Consider the following 26150-nt stretch of genomic DNA (forward strand, 5'->3'; position numbering starts at 1 on the left):
TCCCAACTGGTGGCACTCCAGATGTTGCTGAACAACAACTCCCATCATCCCCAGCCGCAATAAATTGTAGCTTGGGGGTGATGGGACTGGTAGTTCAGCAAAATCTGGAGCCCTCCCAGTTGGGAAGCTGTACTTTAGAACAATGATACACTGTCAGTATGCTGTACAGTATACCTCTGGCCAGCGGTCTAATATGCATGACTGCAGTGCATGCACACACTCAGCCAAAGACGGAATATAGTTCTCGGATCAAAAGCCATAAAAGTAAGGATTTATGCTCACCACTGCAGAACACACAGAACTCATAGTGATTATGGAAAAGAGAAAGTTAGCAAGAGATGAACTGGCTGTGTGGTCCACTGTTCTTAGCTGATCCTAGCTATTGTTACTACTAACCTTAGTCATTCATTCATTCATTCATTCACTCACTCACTCATATTTATATGCTGCCCCATATAAAATCTCTGGGTGGTTTACAAATTAAAACACCACAACAGTTAAAACCGTAAATCATAGAAAGCTAATTTAAATAACCATCAATACAACTTGCAAACATTATAAACGAAAAGCCTGATAAATTAGGTGTCTTTTCAAAAGTCACTTTAAAACAGCCAGAGATGAGAAGTGCTCCTTCTAAGGCGTGCGCATGTGTGCGCACTCACACATTTTTTTATATCCGCTCAGTTGAGTTTGGATCACACTCAGGTTTGATCAGGAAGGCCCCACTCTGAATGCACGTGCGCACGCACGGCCTTGTTACTGCCGCCCAGAAGAAAACTCATTCCGCACACCACACACATCAAGAAAATTAGAGAGAACACTGTTGGGGAGCTGAGCTGCCTAGATGGTCCCTTACTGGGTGGGATCTCCTCATCATCCCTGATTGGTTGGGACCTCCTCAGGAAGATGCCCTCCTTTTTTCTTTTTCCTGAACTGCACGAAACCAAAGCTGCAGGTTGGAGGAAGAAGCAGTTGTGAATGGCTGGCAAACAAGATGTGAAGAAAGTAAGCAAGGAGGAATCCCCCTTCCTCCCTCTGCCAAACTCTTCATTTTGTCCCTAACGTTTTTGTGGGTGGAAACTCAGCACAGTGCTAGAAAAAATCTACAGAAGCATTACACATACCAGAGACCAGAACCTTAGTTTTCTTAAAATAGCCTGGTAAAGTTCAAGCTTAAACTATGACCTTTGTGCATGGAATCTCACTCCTTTATGCATCGCTTGGAAAGGCACGTTTACAGCTGCATAATAATCTACACTAACTTTGGCAAGACAAATGGAAGATATTCCTTTTTTTCATTGTATGCAATGAATATACACATAAAAAAACATTATATATGTTTTTTTAAAAAACATTTAATTAGATTTGTATTTTTATATTCCAGTTTAATATTTTAATTGTATAACTGTTTTATAGTTCTATAGTTTTAAATTGTTTTAAATGTTTTGTAAACACCTTGAGAATGTTTTAATGAATGGCTGTATAAAAATCAGACAGACAGACAGACAGGCTTTTTTCCCAGGCTTTTGACTGAAATTTAAATTTTAAATTTTAAAATGCTTTTATCTATTGTGAATTTTATCTGGTTTTATGAATTTTAAATGTTTTAAATTTTATATTGTGTTTTAATCTGGACACTGCCTAGATATTTCTAAATTAGGCAGTATAGAAATTTCTAATAAATAATAATAGAAATAATAATGATAGATCTTAACAGAAAGCACTAGTGTCTAAGATACTAGTATGAGCACCGTAAGATATTCCCCTTAAGAAATGGAGCCGCTCAGGGAAGAGCATCTAGGTTTCAAAGCTTCCTCTCTGGCATCTCCAAGATGGGGATGAGAGAGATTCCTGCTTGCAACCTTGGAAAAGCCGCTGCCAGTCTGTGTAGACAATACTGAGCTAGATGGACCAAGGGTCTGACTCGGTAGAAGGCAGCTTCCTATGTTCCTATACATCAGGGATTCTCAAACTTGGGTCCTCAGGTGTTATTGGACTTCAACTCCCATAATCCCCAGCCTCAGTGGCCTTTGGTTGGGGATTATGGGAGTTGAAGTCCAATAACACCTGAGGACCCAGGTTTGAGAATCACTGCTATAAATATTGTCGCCAATGCTTTTTAACATCTACATGAAACCGCTGGGAGAGATCATCAGGAGATTTGGTGCAGGGTGTTATCCATATGATGATAACACCCAAATCTATTTCTCTATGTCAGCATCATCAGGAGAAGGCATAACCTTCTTAAATGCCTGCTGGGAGGCGGTGATGGGCTGGATGAGGGAAAACAAACAGACTGAATCCAGATAAGATGGAGGCACTTTTTGTACGGGATAAGAACTTGGGAGACAATATTAATCTGCCCATTCTGGGTGGGGTCACACTTCCTCAGAAGGACCAGGTACACAATCTAGGGGTGCTTCTGGATCCAAACCTCTCCCCAGTGTCCCAGGTTGACGTGGTGACCAGAGGTGCTGTCTATGAGCTTCAGCTGATACACCAGTTGCGTCCATTTATAAACACCCTCAGAACAGTGGTACATATGCTGATAACCTCCAGGATTGACTACTGCAATGCGCTCTATGTGGGCTGCCTTTGTACGTAGTCTGGAAACTGCTGTTTGTACAGAATGCAGCAGCCAGGTTGGTCTCCTGGTCATCTCAGAGAGACCATATTACTCCTATACTAAAAGAGTTACACTGGCTCCAGATAGGTTTCTGGGCAAAATACAAGGTGCTGGTTACAGCCTATAAAGCCCTAAACAGCTTAGTCCCTGTGTATTTAAGAGAACGTCTTCTTCACCATGAGCCCCACCACCAACTGAGATAATCTGGAGAGATTCGTCTTCAGTTGCCACCGGCTAGTCTGATGGCTAAGCATGGACAGGCTTCTCTGTTGCTGCCCTGAGACTTTGGAATGTGCTCCCTGCTGAAATTCGAGCCTCCCCATCTCTGACAACCTTTTAAAAGTCTCTAAAGGCTTATTTTTCCACCCAAGGTTTTTTAACTGGACTGTGGTTTTAAATTGTTTTAAGTTTTTCATTTTTAATCTGATTTAAGTTGTTGTAAACCAGCCAGATGGAAGTTTGAGGTGGTCTACAAATTTGAAAAAAATAAAATAAAATAAAATGTATTTACATGATAGCAATATTCACAGAAAGGAATACAGTACTAAATTACCCCAAGTATTTATCAACCTTCATGACAACTTATTTACATAACACACTGCAACGTGGTTTTTTAAACTGGGTTTTATTTTATTTTTTATAAATGTTGCTCTGTAGTCCTGTGCAAAGACAGACTTCTGTCCCATAGGTAAGTTTGGAAATGGATGTGATGTAGGAAGTTTTCTAGTCCTCAAGGAATTTCAAGCTCAAGCCAAGCTAGAACAGAATCAAGTAAAAAAGGGTGCATCTCTGAATCATATGTTTAGATCTCCACACTGGTCACAGAGTGGAAAGACAATGTTCATACTGGTTTTTCTTGTTTTCCAATTCCAGATGACTTTGCCTGTTTTTTAAGACAGTATTTTTTATTTCTATCCACTTTTCTATTTAACACATCCAGAGCAACTTACAAAAGTTGGTGTGCGGGGGTGAACCCACACATCTAAAATATGAAACAATACACAAGCAACAGCAGCTAAATCAAAGCAGAATAAATAAATCAATGCAATCTCAAGCAGCAAATTACAGCTATACACAGTGGGCAGCAGCCAGAGTCAAAAATCAATGCAACATGTTAGTCGTAACTAACTTAAACCCCATTAATTTCAATGGGACTTGATCATTACTAACTTAGGTTGGATGCTGCTCAGTGTTAGTAGCTAAAAGTGTGCTGAAACAAGAAGGTCTTCAAGAGACACCTAAAAACAAGTCAGTGTTAGTAGCTAAAAGTGTGCTGAAACAAGAAGGTCTTCAAGAGACACCTAAAAACAAGGGATGCAGCCAGCAGTGGTCCCTCTAATTTTTTTCATCTCTGTGAGGAATGAGTTTTGTTCTGGGTGGCAGTATCAAGGCAGTGTGTGTGCACCTGCATTCAGAATGGGGCCTTCCTGATTCAACCTGAGCAGGATCTTATATGAACTGAGCAGACATCCAAAAAGCTTGTGAGCACACGCATGTGCACACATCCTAGAAGGAACTGCCCTGAGCCATTTTTGGAAGGGCGGTATAGAAATCGGATAAAGAAATAAAATAAATAAAACAGTGGTAACCAGACGTAACTCCATGGGGAGGTCATGTTGGAGTCACCATCAAGAAGGTCCTTCTTGATTCCCACACCCCAGCCATCCTGCAGAGACAGGACCAAGAACAGGACCTATGACGCAGAACTTTAGTACTGGGCGGATTCCAGAAGAATCTGGTCATAAGCCGGGTAGGGCTTAAAAGCTAATTCAGACACTTTAAAATTGGGCCCAGAAACCACAGGGAGTGGAGATGACACAACACCTGTCACTGGATTCCAGACCAAAAAAAGGTCTGGCAGCTGCATTTTGGACCAACTAGAGTCTCCAGACTGCCTTTAAAGGTAGGTTCAAGAAGTATGGCAGAGTCCAGTATGGAGGTAACTGGAGCAAGGATAATGGAGGCCAGATCCACTTTCTCTAGGAAAGACCACCGCAAGTAAACCAGATGAAGCTGGAAACGGGCATTCCTTGCAACTGCCACCACCTGGATTAAGCACCTCCAAGCGGCATACCCGCTAGTTCATGGGAATACAATCCCATTTAGAGCAGGCTATACGAACTTCCCCCAGATCACCCAAACTCCCCCAGATCACCAGATACCTTAACAGTATCTCCATCTTATTTTGATTAAATGTCAGCTTGTTCATTCCTCATCTACTTCTGAGCCAACAACAAAGCAAAGATTGTGCTGTCGTGTCAGTGTCGACTCCTGACGGCCACAGAGCCCTGTGGCTGCCATTGGTAGAATACAGGAGAGGTTTACCATTGCCACCTCCCACGCAGTATGAGATGAAGCCTTTCAGCACCTTCCTATATCGCTGCTACCCCTGCTAAATGGGCAGAGAGGCACCTTTTTAAAAGAGCCCCTGGTGGCGCAGTGGTAAAACTGCCGCCCTGTAACCAGAAGGTTACAAGTTCGATCCTGACCAGGGGCTCAAGGTTGACTCAGCCTTCCATCCTTCCGAGGTCGGTAAAATGAGTACCCAGAATGTTGGGGGCAATATGCTAAATCATTGTAAACCGCTTAGAGAGCTCCGGCTATAGAGCGGTATATAAATGTAAGTGCTATTGCTATTGCTATTTAATGTGGTGATTCTCTTTATTGAGCAGGGGGAGAGTAACTGGCCCTATCCAGCCCCAGAACACAGTACCTCCAATGACTGTTGCTGTTATCTATCTTATATTTCTTCTTAGATTGTGAGCCCTTTGGGGACAGGGATATTTATTTATTTATTTATTTATTTCTCTATGTTAAGTGCTTTGGAAACTTTTTTTGTCGAAAAGCAGTATATAAATTGTTGTTACCCAATATAGTTGTTTCCCATAGTCTGGGAAACATAACAGCGGGGATTCGAACCGACAGCCTCTTGCTCCCTAGGCAAGTTGTTTCCCTGCTGTGCCATTAGGTAGCTGAGCCAACAACAGAAGCCGATCAGTCAATGTCACTGTGTCCCTGGGATCAGATGTTTGGAAAAAAATATGACAGAGCTGAGTTTCATCAAGAGATTGATGATATTTCAGCTCGAGCCTCAGAGGTCTCATCCAACAATTGCATGTTGATGTCCAAAAAGCATGACTGTCAGAACAGGACTTGTGGCATCCTGCAAACCAAGCGCCACCAGGTGAGACGACAACATCCCGGCACTTCGGGGTCCAACTCTCCAGGAATGACTGCTTGGGAGTTCAGTATTTACTGCAAAGCAGGGAGGGAGGGCTATTAGCATATCTAGCTTATTCCTCACAAGCATACATCTCTCTGCCTTCTGGAGGGGCTCACCTAGGAATAGTGCACATTGCTATGTGGAATAAAAACCAACACAAGGTGTCAGGGGCTGGGATTGAGTGACTTGGCTTCTGGCAGTCTCCCATCCAGACAATGGCCAACCCTGACCGGCTGAGCGTCACATGCCCTAATACCATGCACTGGGCTTGGTGAGTCACAAGGTGTACACGCCTGCCCCACAGGTAACCAACCAACACTTTGTCACTAAAGAGCCTGGAAAAGGAGACAAGTCAGCCTGACTTTCAACCCCAGCCCTTAGAGGACTTTGAACCCCGGGATTAGAGGGCGGGAGCATGCCCTCAATCCCAGGTGTGGGGTCGTGTGTATGCTCGGGTTTTAGGCAGACAGAGCAGGGTGCCTACAGTGCCCAGCTTTCAGGGATATCTGGAGGTCGGGACTCATTTTTCCAACCTCCAGAGAGCCACACTACCAGACGCAGTGCGGATTGTGTGGGAGTGGGAGCCAAGCATCCCACACATGGATCGTAATCGTCTGCGGGGAAAGTAAGCTAAAATAAATTCATTTATTTTTACATTTATATCCCGCTCTTCCTCCGAGAAGCTCAGAGCAGTGTACATGGTTATTTTTATCTTCACAACAACCCTGTGAGGTAGGTTAGGCTGAGAGATACATGACCGGCCCAGAGTCACCCAGTGAGTTGCATGGTTGAATGGAGTTTCGAACTTGGGTCTTCCCGGTTCTAGTCCAACACTCTAACCACTTCACTATGAGGGGAGTTGCAGTTCAGCAACCTATGGAGTACCACAGGTTGGAAGCCCCTGCTATATGCTATCAGGAAATAACCTTCCTACACACCAAACTAAAAAGTGCATTTATAACTATGAAAATAATCCCAAGTCTGCCTTGTAAGACTACACTACCAAATATGCTTCCCTGCCTTCAGGCACAGAAACTTCAAACAGGATCAGGTGCATGCGATACAGAGATACTAAGATGTCTTTACTATACATGGTTTCTCTAACCATCTCCCACATTCTACCCCACACCAAGTACAGAGGGGAAACTGCAATCATCCCCACTGGTTGAGCAATCCAAATAACCAAATTTGTGGTGCTGGCAGAGGAAATCTCCAGGAAATAAAGGTGAACTGTTTCCCCACAATTAGAGGTTTCCTGTATTTCTAGTTTAGTATTACTAAATTGTCACAGGGAGGAAATTCCTGTGATCACTTGCACTTCTGATATCTTTGGCATCAGAGCCGACAACCTGAATAGAAAAGCCTGACCTAGGAGAGAAGAGCTGGTCTTGTGGTAGCAAGCACAACTTGTCCCCTTAGCTAAGCGGGGTCTGCCCTGGTTGCATTTGAATGGGAGACCACATTTGAGCACTGTAAAATACTCCCCTTAGGAGATGAAGCTGCTCTGGGAGGCGCAGAAGGTTCCAAGTTCCTTCCCTGGCATCTCCAAGAGAGGGCTGAGAGAGATTCCTGCCTGCAACCTTGGAGAAGCCGCTGCCAGTCTGTGTAGACAATACTGAGCCAGATGGACCAAGGGTATGACTCCATATATGGCAGCACCCTATCTTCCTATGAAGAGGTAAAACCCAGGAAATTTAGCTGTCCTCTCTCACCTGCTTAGAGCAATCATCAACATGTTAATATAGGAGAAAACCGAGGTCTCGGACACTAAGGCCACAGAAATATATGAACAAAGGAACATCTAGCTCAATACTGTCCACACCGACTAGCAGCACTTCAAAAAAAATTTAAAAATATATATTCGTTAAACCCCCTCACACACACCGGACGGGGGGGGGGTGTTTCAAGGGGGTGCCAGATCGAACTGGTCTAGTCAGGTTCGAGTCCACTCCAGACTCGAACCGAACTGGGCCAGCCAGTTCCGTGCGCACCCCTACTGAGCTCACATGTAGTCAGTTGTCCACATGCATACCAGGGCAGACCCTGCTTAGAAATGAGGCAATTCTTGCTTGCTACTGCAAGACCAGCTCTCCTCCCCCATCAAAATGCCGTGTGCCAGTTTTGCCCCTAGACACTACCCATCCAAGAATGAGGACTGATCAAAAGCTGGACAAGGCAGCCCAGCTCTGTACGGCTTATTCCTGAACACTTGAGCTTCCCTAACTGCAGCAGATGGTCAGACATGGGAACAACAGTTTTCACCAAGCAACCCACTATTATTTTTTGTCAATGTTTACATATTCTTTTAAACAATGCAAGGGTTACAAAGCTGCGGCAATTTGCACTTCAGAGACCTGCAGATGGGAGCAATTGCTAAGGACGGTGCATCATAGGAGCATAGGAAGCTGTCATATACAGAGTCAGACCATTGGTCCATCTAGCTCAATATTGTCTACACAGACTGGCAGCAGCTTCTCCAAGGTTGCAGGCAGGAATCTCTCTCAGTCCTATCTTGGAGAAGCCAGGGAGGGAACTTGGAACCTTCTGCATGCAAGCAGGCAGGTGCTCTTCCCAGAGCGGCCCATTATCTTACAGTGCTCACATGTGGTCTCCCATTCAAATGCAAACCAGGGCAGACCCTGCTTAGCAAAGAGGACAATTCATGCTTGCTACCACAAGACCAGCTCTCATCCATTTATCCAGATTAACTGCAGGCTAAACAGATGAGGCACTTGACCAGGATTCCCTTCCCTACAAAGAAACGTGTCTGGTATTCAACAGCCTTCTACCTCCTGGAAGAAGAATTCAACCGACTAAATTCTTTTTTTAAATGCCTGGCATCAGATTTAACTTTTGAAGTGTGATGAATCTTTATTGGCACTAATCAAGCTGCAGAAACAACCTACAAAACCGTGTTAACATGTCTATTCAAAGAAAGCAGCCAGGGGCTCTGGGGAAGCAAACCTGATTTACTCATGCAGAACAGCTGTGAAGCTCCACATTTTCCGATTAGGTTCGAGCGCCCTCACTAACAACCAGGTGAGCTGGAGAATGACACATCTTGCAGGCAGGCAGGCAGGCAGTATCTTAGACCTGAGCGCTGAAGGTGTCTCACCCACTTCTCAGAAAGCGAAAGGTGTGCCTGACACAACAAAGCCACTCAGTTACCAAAAGCCCGCTGGAATTAGAGCTGCTATCCTTCCTTGTCTCCTAACTGCCTCCTTCCTTCCTCCCTCTGCCTCCCCTGCCCACTTTTCCTCAGCTGAGCTACTGATTTTTAAGTCTTCCCTTCACAGAAACTCTGACTTCCAGCCTTCTTCCCACAACTTTCCAGTACTCTAGTCTGCTTCTCACAGGCAACACAAATGAATCTATCCTGCCCACCTTTCCCTCAAGTCTTCGCCTCCTCTACTCAAATCTTCCTCTTTCTCAGCCCCATTTTTAAAGGTAAAATGTGCCGTTAAGTCGATTTCGACTCCTGGTGCCCACAGAGCCCTGTGGTTTTCTTTGATAGAATACAAAAGGGGTTCACCATTGCCTCCTCCCAAGCAGCGTGAAATGATGCCTTTCAGGATCTTCCTATATAGCTGCTGCCCGATATACGGTAGCACCAGCGGGGATTCAAACCAGCAACCTTCTGCTTGTTAGTCAAGCATTTCCCTGCTGTGCCACTTAAGGTGACAGCCCCTTTTTTTTCACTGCCCCTTTTCAGCCTCCCTGTTCCTTTGCTCCTCTACAACTGTGGTCCTCTTTCCACACAGCTCCTAAACCATGACCACTTTCCTAGCACCCCCTCCCACCAATAACACACAGTCCACTTTGCCCTATGTGAATCTTTCTCCCATCCAAACAGGTCTTCCACTTGACCTCACAGAAGCTGAACCATTCGTCAGGATCCTACTGCCAGCATTTTCACCCTGAACAAGTCCAACATTCTGTGACATCAAAGCAGGACGACCAATGGGTGAGAGGGCAAATCAAAAAAAGACAGCCAGCTTTATATTCTGCAGCAATCTGCCAAAACCAACTGGCCCCTCTACAGATTGCAAAACCAGCAAGTGAGGATATTCTACAGATACCACCGGAGATTTAAATCTTGAAAGCTGTTATGCACTAGCAAAAAAATAAATAAATGCCCAGAGTTATCAGCTGAATGGAATGCTGACAGCATTTGCCAACAGCATGACTCGCTGATGTACAGGGGCATTAATTCTCTAGGAGTGTCCTGTACATACAAAGTTAAACTGCACAGCCAACCAACAAAAACACACATAAGCCTATGGCTTCTCTACAGCTTCACTTTCAACCTACTGCAGCAACAATATGCTGGGTATCTGACCCTCCCTCTCCACATTTCCCTAGAAATGCATAGTTCCACCCTCAACTGTTATTGTTTCAGCCCTGGTTCTTGCTTCAGCTCTTCTGTAACAGTGTGTGGACACCTTCAACAGAAATCCTGACATACGTAATGCAAATGGCAAGAACTGGGGCAAGGGAACGCATTAGCCCAGACAGAAATGTAGAAACAGGCTGCAAGAGTGCATTTGGGGTATGAGAGAGAGAGAGAGAGAGAGAGAGAGAGAGATGCAATATTTACATGCAAAGCTGCCACATAACACACCATGGAAATGGAATTATTATTATTATTATTATTATTATTATTATTATTATTATTATTATTATTCTATGGTCTGCAGCAGATGAAAAGCAACTCACAAACCAAGGTTTGCACACTGGAGCCAGCCAGTGTGCTTTCCTCCTCTGTAATGTATGACACAGTTGCCCAAGCTTCATTCCCATGATGCTTGTTGTTTTTGTTAATATGGGGGAAATCACATGAATCAGGTCTCATAGCAACAAGGAAGCTCCCTTCTAGCAAGTTGGTCCATCTAGCTCAAGTATTGTCTATGGCAGTTTGGAATCTAGAGAGCTGTCAATCTCTCAGTTAGATGTTCTGTTAGACTCTACACAGACCGGCATCAGCTACTCCAAGTTTGCAGGCAGCAGTCTCTCCCAGCCCTATCTGGAGATGCCAGGGAGGGAACTTGGGACCAACTGCATGCTGCTCTTCCCAGAAGGGCCCCATCCCTTAAGAGGGAAATCTTACAGTGCTCACACCTGTCGTCTCCCATTCAGATGCAAACAAGGGCAGACTCTGCTTAGCAAATGGGACAATTCATGCTTGCTACCACAAGACCAGCTCTAGAGCTGATCAGACCTTGGAGGTCTACTAGCCCAATACCCTGCTCAGTACAGGAAACTGCTCCAGCACCCTGACAGACAGTTGTCCAGACACTGGACGGAGATCTCCAGGGAATGAGAGCCCACCACAGTATGAGGCAAACTGTTCCACTGTCAAACGACTCTTACAGTTAGCAAAGCCTGACTAATGTCTAGCCTAAATCTGCTTCCTTGCACCCAGTGTTCGCTATAATTTTTTTCATGGGTGTGCAGAATGGGTTTTGTTCTGGGCGGCTGTATCAAGGCAGTGTGCGCACACGTGCGTTCAGAGCGGGACCTTCCCGATTCAACCTGAGCGGGATCTAAAATTAACTGAGCGGACATCCAAAAACCTGTGAGCGCACGCACGTGTGCGCGCCTGAGAGCAGGCCTGCTCCACTTCGGCCCTCCTGCAGATGTTGGCCTACAACTCCCAGAATCCCTGCCTATTGGCCACTGTGGCTGGGGACTGTGGGAGTTGTAGTCCACAAACAGCTGGGGGTGGGGGCTTAAGTTGAGCAGGCCTGCCTTAGAGAGAACACTGCTTGCACCTTCAGCTCACTGGTTCTAGCAAATAAGCCCACTCCATCTGCTGTGTAACAGCCCTGCAGACATTTGAAGACGGCTATCAGCTCCCCCCTTACTGCACAGGCCTTCACACTGAGTGCCCATGATCTACTGCCATGTCAGGGGAGGACATTCACCTCTTCCTCAACCATGGGATCACTGCCTCCTAGAAAGCATCTGAACGGGGCCTTGGTCCTGTCTTAATCTGTCAAAGACAATGGACACAGGTGCAAAATTCATCATGCAGCCACCCACTAAATATACAGTCAGATTACCTAAGACAGCCCCCTTCACCAGGTTTCCTCATACTTAAGAATTCTGGAACACAAGAACACAGAAAGCTGCCTTATACGGAGTCCAACCACTGGTCCATCTACTTCAGTATGGTCTACACAGACTGGCAGCAGCTCTCCAAGGCTTCAGGCAGGAGCCTCTCCCAGCCCTACCTGGAGATGCCAGAGAGTGAACCTGGGACCTTCCGCACGCAGAGCAGATACTCTTCTACTGAGCTATTCTGAATAGACTGCTATTATTGATATAGTGCCATCTCTGTGCATGGTGCTTTACAAAGAATGCTAAGGCAAGTTTCTGCCCCAGGGATTATTCCAAGTCCACTTACACAGGAGAAAGAAAAAGGGGTGAAGTTATCCCTGCTTTCTGCCTTCAGGGATCCCAGCCAGGGAAAATCAAGCCTGTTCCTCTCTGCACAGGCCCTGCCCTGGGTTCTATGTCTTGGTCACACTAGAGAATGCTGGGAACTGGCTTTCACAGAGACCAGCCCACAGAACAGAAGAGCTCTGCCTATGCTCACCCAAATCACACCATGTCACAAGAGAGCAGGAAAGACCAAGGTGGAGACGGCAGATAAAGAGTCGGGATCGAGAACAGATCCCATCAACGCACAAACCCAGGTGAGTCAAGCCGAATGTGCTGTGCCACCAACAGCCCAGTGATGAAAGGTAAACAACAAAGTAAAACACCTAGACGCTAATACAATTAAATACTCAACAAAACTCCAAGAAACAGGATGCACAATACAGTCCAAAGTGATGCGCTCGCATCTTAATTCCAATCACACCCACCAGTGCACCTTCAAACGAATAGAAATTCAAGCAGCAGCAGTGGAGGAAGACCCCAGGTCAGCTGCCATTATTGCAACATTATAATGAAGTAAGGGTGGGGGGGGAGGAAGTATAGCAAACAAAAGGGGGGGGGAGAGAGGGTGGAGGGTGAGCAGAGGGGTGGAGTTAGAAGGAAGTTCATTCAAAGAAAGCAAAGGGAGGGTTGGACAAGACATCCATTCCACTATGGTATGGGTGTGGAGTATTTTCTCTGAGCAAGATTTCAGATTATCAGGATTTTCAATGGATTACAGAAGCATGGGTTTTGTTTTTAGAAACAGCGAGTTGCTGCCACTTCTCTCCGTTTTACCAACCCAACGTTCCCAAATATTGATCTGCTGCTGTCCTTTTCTGAATGAAAGCACAATACTGGGCACTTTGCAAAATAGAAGAATTGGAAATGCCTTATAAAGCCATTCCGTGAAAAGGGCAGTCTATGGAAAGGTGGAATTTCCAAGCCACCTTTCTATATACTAAACTATCTGACTTGGAGAAAAGGCAATTGTATGCATTGCAGGAGAGGGTGGATTCTACATTTCAGATCCAGAAGGAGCTACGGATATCTCTCTCCTGCTCTGCTCCTTTGCTACTTTCCCAAGAATTCCCTAAAATAAGCACAACTCTAATGAATTAAGTACAGTACTTTTACACACATTATCATTTCTACTATCATCAACGCTGTTGTAACATGTAGACGGCAAAATATTTGTTTAGGCCAATGTAAAAATAGCTATACATACATGGAGTAACCGGAACAACCAGCAGAGCTCAGCTGCTTGCTTTAATCTCAATCAGAACACAAATGTATTCAACCACCTTCCAAATTGCGGGCCTAAGATCCGGTTCACACATGCAGGTTTCATCACTCAACTGCTGCAATATCAAGTAGAGATGTGCAAAATGTTCCGGTCGGAATGTTCCACCTTGAAACGGGTTGTTTCGAGTGTTCCGAACTCAGAACAGAATGACCCCGTACCGAGTTGGAACTTTCCGACTGTTCTGAGCACCATTTTGGAATCCAAAATGGCACTCTTCTGGCCTTTGTGCATGCATGGTGGTCATTTGCGTGGTCAGCACCACCATGCAAATGGTTGCTGTGTGTGCACAGAGGCCAGAAGAGCGCCATTTTGGATTCCAAAAAGGCACTTGGAACAACTCAGAACATTTTGAGTGTTCCAAGATCGTTCCACCAGCTTGACTGGTTTTTCCGATGGACTGTTCCACACATTTTACATTTTGTTCCAAGCTTAGAAGGGAACGTAAAATGTGTTTTGTGCACATCCCTAATATCAAGCAATGGCTTGCATGGGCAATACTGCAAAGAGCTCTAAAGTCCCTCAGAACAAGAAGTAATAGTTCACACATTCCAACTACAAATCAGCAAGTGATGGTTCCATGATGCACATGTGTGTGGATCTGTTGTGAAAGTATGATACAATACATGACACATGCATAGCTATATGCAACTCTCTCCTACCGTTTCCCAAACGTCCCTCATAGATAGATAGATAGATAGATAGATAGATAGATAGATAGATAGATACACATACACACACACCTCTCACACACCTCACACACATGGAGTAAAGCACATGGGAAGCTGCCTTATAACAAATGACCACGGATCCATCTAGCTCATTATTGTCTAAACTCACTGGCAGCAGTTGTCCAAGGTTCCAGGCAAGAACCTTTCCCGATTCTACCTGGAACTGCCAGGGATTGAACATGGAACTTCTGCACACATGCAGATGCTCTGCCACTGAGCTACGACCCCACCCCCTTTTTATACACATGCACGGAATCCCAAAATTTTAGAGGGACCCTGGCGGTCTTCTAGTCCAACCCCAGCAAAGGAGAGCCCACGGCACAAGGCAGACACTTCCACTGTCCGACAGCTCACACACCCTGTTCATCGCTGACGCACGGGATCTTCATTGAGGTATAGCCCTAAGCCTAAGCACAAAAGTTACTTCAAGAAGCAGATCCTAAGTAACTCAAGGGTTGCAGCCAAACTCACACATAAGCAAGCTGAGTTAAGAGACATATCTATTTCCCCTTGTTCCTCCACACATGTCTGAGCATATAGCTGTATACCGGGAATCACCTTCTCAAGGCAGGACGTGAGTGAATGCATTATTAGCATGGGTCCTTTCTAGAGATAATCACAAACAAAAAATACTTCCTGTTTTCTTCTCCAACAAGATTACTAGTTTCTACTTAAAGATTGGTACTGGAGGATATCAACTATGACTCTAGTTCTTCCCCGTTAAAAGTGAAAGCAGCACCTGGCAAGATTCTTTTCTTACTGGCTTTATAGCACAGGTTGTAATTAAACAGTTCAAGAAAGAGAGGGACTTCTCTTTCTCCTGCATTTATCCATCACCTCTGTACAGGATGCACATACGAGACTCAAATAGCACCTCCCAAGGCAAGCCTACCCCCAGCATTAGGCTACAAGGTGGAAACACCAGCTGGCTCAGTAGAAGAACCTACCTCCATTCTGTGCCTGGTTCCAATGAAGCTCAGGAACATAAGAAGCTGTCTGCTACTGAGTCAGACCACTGGTCCATCTAGCTCAGTATTGTCTACACAGACCGGAAGCAGCTTCTCCAAGATTGCAGGCAGGAGTCTCTCTCAGCCCTATCTGGGAGATGCTGCCAGGGAGGGAACTTCTGTAAGCATGTGCTCTCCCATTCAAATGCAAATCAGGGCAGACCCTGCTTAGCAAAAGGGACAATTCATGCTTACTGCCACAAGACCAGCTCATTTCAGCTAGGATTGAGCTTGGTGCCCTATGACTGACTAGAGACCTCAAGCACTGGCCAAACCCTTCTGTGGTCTCCCCCTGGTTAAATCAAGATTTCTAATCTCTTCCTTTACCAATCTGAAACCAAAGCCTGTACCTGCCATGTTGGCAGCACCGGACAGGGGGAGAAGAGATGGGCAGAACAGAGTTCCCAAAAGACGATTCCATCCATGTTTATCACTGAGTTTATTATTATTGTAGTAATTCCCCTCAAGGCAGTGCACACAACCCATAACCATGATAATCCACGATAAAAATCAGCACACAAAATAAAACAAAGAGGAAAATGTTTTTGACCTTTAAAAACCCTTAACGGTTTGGGCCCAGGATACCCAAGGGCCTGCTCCCAAGGGTTGCTGCCCGCTTAACAAAATAATCTGAGGGGGCTCTGTTCCGGGTGCTGACAATGAGGGAGGCTTAGCTGTCATGCACGCAGGACAGGGCCTTCTCTGTTGCTGCCCCCAAACTCTAGAATGCATTTCCGGTGACTATTTGCTCCTCGGTCTCCATCAGTTCTTTTTAGAAAGCCTGTGAAATCTTGGCTTTTTACCCAAGCTTTTATAGGATTGTCTTTACTGCTGCTGCTCTGTATTTATTATTATTTATTTGATTTCTATACTGCCCTTCCAAAAATGTCTCAGGGCGGTTTACATAGAGAATTAACAAATAAATAAGATGGATCCCTGTCCCCTAAGGGCTCACAATCTAAAAGAAACATAAGCTAGACACCAGCAAAAGTCACTGGAGGGATGCTGTGCTGGGGGTGGATAGGGCCAGTTACTCTCCCCCTGCTAAATAGAGAATCACCACTTTGAAAAGGTGCCTCTTTGCTCAGTTAGCAGGGGTTTTTGTATGGTTATATTGTGCACGTATTTTAAAAAAAAAAATTAGTCAAATCCATCATCCCCAGCCACAGAGGCCAAAGACCACTCAGACCCCTCCCACCTTTGATACTCCAGAGTGCAGCTTGCAGTGTGTGGCCTTCAGTTTAGAAAAGAAAGAAAAATATATTACACACAATTTCATACAATGTGTAGTTAGATCCTTGAACACCTCTTTCTCTCTGCTTGGGTCCTCCAACAAAATGAATCTTCCCAGCCCCAAAACCTTGTCTCTGAAGACCATTCCCACCTTGGGAACATAGGAACATAGGAAGCTGCCATATACTGAGTGAGACCATTGGTCTATCTAGATCAGTATTGTCTTGAATGTCTTCACAGACTGGCAGCGGCTCCTCCAATGTTACAGGCAGGAACCTTATGCTGGCCTTGGGCCGACATAAACCAATACATACATACAGGCAGGAACCTCTCTCAGCCCTAGGGAAGACGGGACCAAGAGGTTCACGTGGATGAGACAGTAAATCTCTTCTGGAAAAGTTTGTATGGTTATGTGCAAAAAGACAAGTGTATCTCTTCTAAACAGCAATGGGACAAATTATGGAAATGGACGTTGGACATAATCTCCCCCACATTACCTGATGTGCCTTGTAATCCCCTATCCCCGAGTTACAGTACTACCTGCATATACTTCATAACCTTGTGGGTTTCCAAATCCTTGTGTGTAAACCTTTGTAGATATATCATGTACAAACAACCACTTTGTATATAATTATGCTTTGGCAACGTACTGTATGCTTTGGTAGTTTGTTGGTTCAATAAAAAAAATCTTGTCCTATCTTGGAGAAGCCAGGGAAGGAACTTGCAACCTTCTGCTCTTCCCAGAGCGGCTCCATCCCCTGAGGGGAATATCTTACAGTGCTCACACCTCTAGACTCCCATTCATATGCAACCAGGGCAGACCCTGCTTAGCTAAGGGGACAAGTCATGCTTGCTAGCACAAGACCAGCTCTCCTCTCCATAATACCACAGGTACCTCATTAATTTAGACTGTCAGCTCTTTGGGGACAGAGACCCTTCTGATTGATTATGAAAAGCTCTGCAAAGCACCATGCTCATGAATGATGCTGTGGAGTAAATGGTCTCCATTCAAATATTTCTCTGCCCCCCAATTCTCCTGCTCATCTCCAGGGGCACTCAGACTCCCAGAGCCTTCTGCCTTCCTAGGATGACCCCGCTGCACACCCTCTCTCTCTCCTGCAGCCTGCCCCACTGTCCCCCAGCTCTAATGCCCTAATGATCCAATACACTGCAGGTCCTATAGGGCTACCTACAGACTGAGTCCCTATATCAGAAATCACCACCACCCTTTCTCCAGATGTCAGCTTTCGCATCTGAAGCCTTAAGGCAGGGGTTCTCAACTTTGGGGCCCCAGATGTTGTTGGACTACAACTCCCATCTTCCCCAGCCAAAGCCCAAGTCCAACAACATCTGGGGACCCAAGGTTGAGAATCTCTGCATTAGGCTATTCTGCTCAGGTCTCCCACCATCCCAATAACACCTCGTAACTCCCTTTGTCTCCACTCCCCAAATATTCTGTCCATCACAGCTAATCCTAATAACCCATTTGCTCAAATCATCCTTCTGGTCAGACTATCCCTACAGTAAGCTTCTGTCATGCCCCGAACTAACAGCCCCTGTGACCCCGAACTCCAGCATGCTCTACCCAGCTTCTCCTCCTCGACCATCTGTTCCCACCCACCACACACACACCCTCCTGCTTAGCCTCTACCTCTCTTCTGCAACCCCACAAGCTAAATCCCATACCATCCAGCCCTAAAGCTGGAGAACAGGAAAGCAACAAAGCATGCTTTCTTTGGACAACCAAGTCAGAAATTCCCCATTGCAACTCTAGTAACTCTCTACCAAGCAGCAATCCACACACACAACCAAAAACCATTTTTAGTCCTTTCTCCAGCTACTCTTCCCAGAACCCCAAAGTATTGTCGTCCTCTTCCTCAACCAACCCTGAAATTCCCTGTTCCCTATTTGGCTCTCTGCAGTGTTTCATTTTGTTTTGTCCAGGATTCACTAAGGCACATGCTTTCAATGTCCAAGATCAAACCTGGAGGACGTAAAATCACAACATCATTCTTCAGAACATGTACAAAGCTTGTTTCCATCACAAGGGAGGAGCCACAACCTCATCTGGTGTGAAGGAGGTAGGGTTGGTGCAACGTGCAGGCAAAGATGAGCCCCAAAATCTCTCACGTTTGAACTTAAGCAGGGATGGGGAGAGAAACACTTTGCACACGCTCTGAGGTATGCTTTTTAATTATTACTTCATATGTTCTGGTTTTCATTCCAGGCCAGCCATACTTAAACAAAAAACAAAAAACCATTGCATTTTCCCCCTTCGGGTATATAAATCATATAAACCTTGTCAGCTGCCTTGAGTAAAGGTTGCCTTTTTTAAAAGCCAGGCTATAAATAAAATAAAAGTAAAAGTAAAGAGAGAGTTGTAGGGCTGAGCCACTCAAAGATTGCGAAATGAAGACCTTCCCCGACCCGAATCATCTGCACCCAGTCCTTCACCCTCTGCCCCTATAAAACCTCCCTCTATTTTTCATTAGCCAGCCCAAGCATAACATATCTCCCTGCCAAATCTATAGGTGGGTCCATATAAGAAGCAAACCCAAAAGCCCCCCCAGCAGGGTGTTTTTTAAAAAATTAGGACCACCTAATCACACAAAGCAGTGAGCAAGCCTCCGCGTTCTCCAGAACTCTTCTTCAGGCTGGATCTTAAGCAAGACAGGGAGTGGGGCTGAAAAAAGGAAGGGGGACAAGATGCAGAAGCTTCTGCAGGCTGCTTGAGGTCAGGCGGTTTCTACACCATGTTCACCTTTTCTTCTCTCTCTCCCCCCACCCCGTGCCGCTTTGTTTTGTCAAGACATCCAGTCTGAAGAAGAGTTCTGGATAACCCGAAAGCTTGCGGAGTATTGTGTGACATTTTAGTAAGCACCCCCCCCCCCTTTTTTTTTTTTAAGGTACGGCACTGCTGGGTCTTGGGGATTTCTCCCTGCAGTTCCCCTCTCACTCACACACCCTTACCTCTTGGAGGGATCTCCTTTGCGTCGGTCCTCCATCGCGGCTGTTGGCTGGGACTGCCGAAGCAGCAGCAGCAACCGGGAGCAAAAAGCCGGAGTGGAGGCGCGCGAGGCGGTGGGGGCTGCTGGGCGCGCGCTCTCAGCCTTCTACTTCTCCCCCCACCTCCCGGGTCTTTCCTCCTCCTCCTCCGGTTTCTTCTTCTTCCAAAGGGACCGGCGCGCAGCAGATTCAGCAGCAGTAGCCGCCGCCGCGGCGATCTCCGGCAGCGCGAGGCGAACAGCCGCCAGTCCCTTGGGGAAGCAGCAGCAGCAGCACGACCGGACCCGGCGAAGAAGGAGGAGGAGCCGCCGAAGAAAAAGAAGAAGCAAAGTCTATCCAACTTCCCCGGGCTTGGGAAAGCGGGGGGAGGAAGGGAGAGCGAGCTCAGTGGGACTTGCGAGCGGGCACTTGGCAAGGCGGGCGGCCACGGCTAGGGAGTAGTAGGGACTGCACAGCGGTGGCCAATGGAGTTGTCCCCAAAGGAGAGGCGAGCGCGTGGGTCGCTGGCTCAGCCGGCCAGTCCGTCAGTCAGAGAGGGAGGGAGGGAGGGACGCTCAATGGCTCCCTTCAAGCAGGCCGCCCCCTCCCCTTTGCAACCCTGTCTGGGGCAGGCGGGAGCGCGCGCACACACACACACGCGACACCGAGAAAGCCAGACAGGCGCGCGCGCGCCCAAAGGCAGCCCTCTTCTCCCTCGGTGGGATTTCGCCCTCGGCCGTGCAAAAACCTTCCGGCTGGCGGCTGGCGGCCGGGGGCGAGCGGCAGGAGGAGGGAGTTAGGGGGCAGCCTCGCTGCCGCCACACCGCTCTAGCGCTGGGAGCTCGCGCTTGGCCCCGTCCAGGATTTAAAGCCGTGCCTGGCGGCTCGGGCCGCCCCCTTCGCCTCTGTCCCCTCCCCAGCAGCCGCCCCGCGTGCTAGCGAGGCCGAGAGGCGTCACCGGGCCCCGGCTGGCGAGGGGCGGAGGGAGGAGCCAGCCCGCTGCCTGCCTCCTCCTCTCCGGGCCGCTTCGGGGTTTGGTTGGGGAGGCTCCCGCCAGGGCGCCGCCGTGTCTCGTCCTCTTGGGGGAACGGCCTTTCCTTCTCTCGTGAAACTTAAAAGTTTTAGAGTTGCCGTCTGTGCTTTACGCGGCTTAACTGCTGCGTGTAGACCGTGAACCGCGCGCCGCCCAGGCACTTGCAGATGAAGCCGCTTTCCCCCACGTGGCCTTCAGCGAAGGAGAGACGGCGACTCTCGCGCACGCCCTCCCGAGCGGAGGGAGGGACCCCTTTGGGCTTCTCGTTGCGGCAGCGGGCTGGCTAGCTGGGGCAGCAGATCGCCCAGGTCTTCCCTCTCCCTCCCCACCCCACCGCCCACCTTGACTCTCTGGGTAAGCTACGCGGCTTGTTTCGAGCGTCTCCCCCTTCCGGCTGTTCCAAAGGGAAGGTCTTGCCGTTCCCGAAAGCCACTCGCTCGGGAGAAAAGAGCTACGAAGAGCGACACACAGACCTGTGTATTGTGGCAGGGGTGAGCACCACCATGCATTGGGTGAAGGGGGCACCGGCCAGCCTGCAAAAACTGATGCCCCAGCAAAAGTCCTCGTCGTTCAGGTGCCAACTCCTTTTCCTTTTTTCTGCAAGAGACTAAGACGGTCATTCCTTTCTGGAATTTACTAATTGACTGTGTGATCTCGACATTTACTTACCTGAGAGAGCGCCTTTCTCTGCAAGATCCCCACTTCTCATTAAGATCATCAGGAGAGGTCCATCTTCCGGTTCATTGGTGTGGCAATTTGGGATCGGGCCTTCCCAGTTGTGTACCCCTAGGTTGTGGAACGGCTGCATGTGGGCATAAGAGATTTATCATCCTTGGAGGCCTTCAAAGAGCCATCAAGACCTATCTTTTCTGCCTGGCTTTTAATAACATTTAAATGGTTTTTAAATGAGTTTTATGTTAATATTCAAATTGCTTTTATTCCGTGTTTTATGTTAATATTTTAAATGGGTTGAATTTTTAATGTGACCCGCCCTAAGCCGCTTTAGGATGGGTGGTATATATACATGAAATAAACTTGGGGCAACATGCAAGGATCCTTTCTCCCACCCCACAGCCTTATCTCTGTGGAACAAAAGGAAATGCTCTAGGGTTGTCGCAAAGCAGAGGATTTTGCAAACAAGTCTTTCTCTGCAATTTGTGGGTGCAGTGTTTGGGTACCGTGGAAAGCCATGCATCTTCCCTGCAGGGGAACATAGGAAACTGCATTATACGGAGTAAAACCATTTCCCCATCTAGCTCAGTATGGTTTACACATCCCCTGCAGGAAGTGTTTTTGTTGCAGGAATATTGCATTTTCCCAGTGCTCAAAGAGGCTCACCACATAAGAAGGGGAGGAGTATTTGCCCCCACCCCAGATCAGGTGTCATTCCAAAGTGGTACCTATTTTTCTGGCCATTATCCTGGTTCTGCTTACAGAACAGCCTTTGCTATAACCAATGAAATGGATCTAGGAATGCATGTCAAAGATACAATTATGTCTTACCTTGAAGATAATGATCAGTGTGGTGCACTCTCTGGTAACCTCTAGGCTTGACTACTGCAATGCTCTCTACGTGGGTCTGCATTTGTATGTAGTTCGGAAACTTCAGTTGGTCCAAGATGCAGCGGCTAGATTTGGTCTCTGGGGTTTCTCAGAGAGACCATATTATGCCTGCTTCTAAAACAACAGCATTAGTTGCCAATAGGTTTCTGGGCAAAATACAAAATGCTGGTAATTACCTTTAAAGCCCTAAATGGCTTAGGACCAAATTACCTGGGAGAGCGCTTTCTTCTTCATGAAACCCACCGCACATTAAGGAGAGAGGTCCATCTCCAGATGCCGCCGGGCCCATCTAGTGGTGGCTCAGGAGCAGCCCTTCTCTGTAGTCACTCCTGGCCTGTGGAATGCGCTCGCTATAGCCATTTGTGGTTTAACATCTTTGCCAGTGTTTAAGATGCATTTTTTGAGCCAGGCTTTTGGTAACCTTTGAATGTTTTAAATTGTTTTAAACTGGTTTTAGGTGTTTATTTTGTTATTGTATTTATTTTTGTGAACCGCCTAGAGCAGGGATTCTCAACGTTGGGTCCCCAGATGTTATTGGACTTCAATTCCCATCATCCTCAACCAAAGGCCACTGGGGCTGGGGATTATGGGAGTTGAAGTCCAATAACATCTGGGGACCCAACGTTGAGAATCCCTGGCCTAGAGCCCTTTGAATCAGGCTCTAAATAAATTGCTAACTGAGCAAAGAGGCACCTCAAGTTTGTTGTAAACCATCCAGAGACTTGAATTTTGGGCAGTAAACAAATATGTTAAACAAACAAATAAATAAAGTGGTGATTCTCTTTATTGAGCGGGGGAGAGCAGCTGGCCCTATCCATCCCCAGCACAGCATCCCTCCAGTGGCTGTTGCTGGTGTCTATCTTGTGTTACTTTTTTTAGATTGTGAGCCCTTAGAGGACAGGGAGCCTTACTTACTTACTTTTACTTCTTCTATCAATATGAACCGCTTTGGAAACCTTTGTTGCAAAGCGGTATATAAATATTTGTTGTGTGCATAAATAAAATAAATAATAATAATACCATAGTAACGGGGGAATGCAGCGGACCCATGAAGCTGCACTAAGACTATTGGTTCCGCCATCCCAGTATTGTCTGTTTTGACCAGCAGTGCCTTTCCAGAGTCTCGGGCAAAAGGCTTCCACAGCCCTGAACTCCTTTTAACCAGAGGCCAGGGACTTTGAACTTCTGCAGGCAACACGTGCTCTACTACTGAGCTTCAGGCCCTCCCTATAGCTGCGTTGACAACCTTGCTATCATTCTTATCAAGTATCTAAAAGTGAGAATAACCACAGCAAATGTACTTAAAAGGCACTCCTTTGTTGCAATTTAATCTTGAATGAAAGCAACCCTTAGATCTTATGTGGGGTTTTTTTTGAAACAACAAACACTACAAGGTTAGGTTAGCCACCCACTCACCAAAAGAAGTCCTGCCTTTCCACAAACCACTTGCTTTGTTATTATTTTTATATTTGCTTCTTTCACAGTTGTAAAGTGAAGTCTCTCTCTCTACTACTGAATTACACTCAAATGTGCCCAATTCCCTCCAGGACTTTTCCTAGACAGCAGGCTTTACCGCAAGGAGTTTATGCGAGTTCAAAGTTGCCGCCCCCCGCCAAAGATGCAAAAAGTGGATTTTTTTTTTACCCTGGATAGAAATTGGGCTACATTCTAACATGCAGTGAAAAACTCAAATTGTATGTGAAGTGCTCCTAATAGCTCGCAGGGACTTCAGGGTAAATCTGGCCAAAATGTGAATGCACCTCCTCCATTCCGGAGGAGATGTGGGCTAAAAGCCGGATGTGGAAAACTTCCAGCTGAAGCTTGCAGAGCTTCTGTTGGGCCTTTGGTTTTCTAAGTGTTTCCCTCCTGCCCACACTAGGCTAGAGAGAGGATCCTAATATGGAAAATCTACAAGAGGACTGGAGCAGCAGCGACCTGGCAGGTTTGAGGAGAAAGAAGCAGACCCCGGGGCAATGAGTCAGTGGAGAAAGGAGTAGCAATAGTGCTGTCTAGCTTATTGGTCTTGGCTACAGGGACATTTTGATATGATGCCAAGCAGAATTACAGAATTCAGCCATATGCTGGCATACTGCAAGGATTTTTCAACTGAAAAGTGAGTCACCTAAAAGTGAGGCATGGGCAGTTGTGACTGGGTTGCCCAAGGTATCGTGCTTTAGGTGGAGCACCAAATGCTGCATTCCCTCACAACCTGGTGGGGCTCAGCCCCCGTTCCAAACTGACCCTTGTCAGCTTGAAAGCAACAGAGGAGCAGGGAAGAGGGAAAGGCTACCAGCAGCTGCCGCCTCTAGGGATGTGCAAACCGGTTCAACATCAAACGTGTTCAGTTTGACGGTTCGGGGTCGAACCGAAACATCCCCTGTTCGGTCCAACCCCAGACCAAACATCCCCCAACTGTTCGGGGGGGGTTACGGATTTAAAAAAAAAAAAAGTTAACACCCCCTTCAGTGAAGTTGTTGGAGGCAGCAGGAGGGTCTGCAGAGGTTCTCCCTCCCACCCATCAGCCTCCCTTTTTGCCACCACCAGCCATTCGGTCAGCTTTTCGGCCCATTTGGGCCTTCCCCCTCGGTGCAGTGGCCATTTTGGAGGCTGCCACGCCTGCACAATTGGCCTCTGTGTGACCCAGGCCATGCAGAGTCTTGTTGCGCAGGTGTGGCAGCCTCCAAAATGGCCACTGCGCTGGAGGGGGGAGGCCTGAATGGGCCAGAGCTGACTGAACGGCTGGTGGTGGCAAAAAGGGAGGCCAGCGGGGGGAGGGAGAACCTCTGCGGGCCCCTGCTGCCCCCAGCAACTCCCCTGAAGGGGGTAAGTAAATATATTTTTAAAAAATGTTCGTGAACCCTCCTGGACCGGACCGTGGGAGTTGGAGGGGGTGCTGGACCAAACTGACCCGGTCTGGTTCAGGTCCCATCTGGACTCGAACTGAACTGGGCCAGCTGGTTCCGTGCACACCCTTATCCTCCTCTCCTTGTGCTTCTTGCAAGCCATGAGGAGAGGCACTCCCTGCCTGCAGAGCTTGCAAGCATCAGATGGGCACAGTGGGGGGGGGGGCAACTTGCCGCCGTGCTTGTGCCCCAGAAATCTGCCGCCTGAGGCAACCACTTCACCTCGCATCATAGCAAGCCGCCTTCTATGTCCGTAAGAATGGCAGCGACTGCAGCAGGGAGGGTGGTGATGGGGAGAGGGAGAAGCATGTGCCAAGAAAGGCCTACATCGGGCTACTATAGATGGGGGTGTGCACTCATTTGGAAGGGAGGGGAGCTGGACGGAGCTCTCCCTCACCATCCTGCCATCCAGTGGCACTGCTTTAAGGTAAAGGGGGGGACTTTCCCCTCACCACCCCTACCCTCGCTGCAGCAGTGGGAGTGGCAAATCCTTGGCTGCCTATGGGCCACAAAAGGCTTACTCCATCCCTGGCTGAGAGAGACTCCTGCCTTGGAGAAGCCGCTGCCAGTCTGTGTAGACAATACTGAGCCAGATGGACCAAGGGGCTGACTTGGCAGAAGGCGGCTTCCCATGATGCGAGGTGAAGTGGTTGCCTCAGGCAGCAGATTTCTGGGGCACAAGCAGGGTGGCAAGTTGCCCCCCTCCCACTGTGCCCCTCTGGCCCTTGCAAGCTTTGCTGGGAGAGAGCGCCTCCCCTCACAGCTTGCAAGAAGCACAAGGAGAGGAGGAGGCTGCTGGCAACTTTCCCTCCTCCCTGCTCCCGCGTTGCTTTCAAACTGGCAAGGGTCAGTTTGGAACGGGGGCTGGCCCCACCAGGTTGGGACTTTCCCCTTGTTCCCCCTCCCTGCAGCTGCTGCTGTGCGGCCTTCGCTGCCCACATCCCACCACACAGCAGTGGCTTTAAGAAGAAAGGGGGGGATGTTCTCCTCAACCCCCACCCACTGCTCACTGCAGCCGCCCCCAGAGAGGAGCCACAAAATTTGAGGGGATGGCAAAATTTTCCACTCCTCACATTTTGCCACCATAGGCAAGTGCCTGCTGCAGCTTTGCCTTTCCTTAAAT

The 26150-nt window shown here is 47.4% G+C and overlaps 1 protein-coding gene across 7 annotated transcripts in view; it reads right to left on the minus strand.

The window, feature by feature from the left end:
- Window positions 1-20768, minus strand: part of SLC4A4 (solute carrier family 4 member 4) — a 310714-nt gene extending 289946 nt beyond the window's left edge. For 2 of the 7 annotated variants that reach the window (XM_053252941.1, XM_053252940.1), the window contains exon 1: window positions 19514-20768. In XM_053252941.1, the coding sequence (XP_053108916.1) occupies window positions 19514-19548 (35 nt within the window). In that variant the 5' untranslated portion in view covers window positions 19549-20768. The remainder of the gene's footprint in view (window positions 1-19513) is intronic. The other 5 variants (XM_053252944.1, XM_053252942.1, XM_053252949.1 and 2 more) reach the window with 3 other exon arrangements.
- Between the last annotated feature and the right edge of the window lie 5382 nt (window positions 20769-26150).

Source organism: Hemicordylus capensis, chromosome 5 (assembly GCF_027244095.1).
Source record: "Hemicordylus capensis ecotype Gifberg chromosome 5, rHemCap1.1.pri, whole genome shotgun sequence".
Taxonomy (NCBI): domain Eukaryota; kingdom Metazoa; phylum Chordata; class Lepidosauria; order Squamata; family Cordylidae; genus Hemicordylus; species Hemicordylus capensis.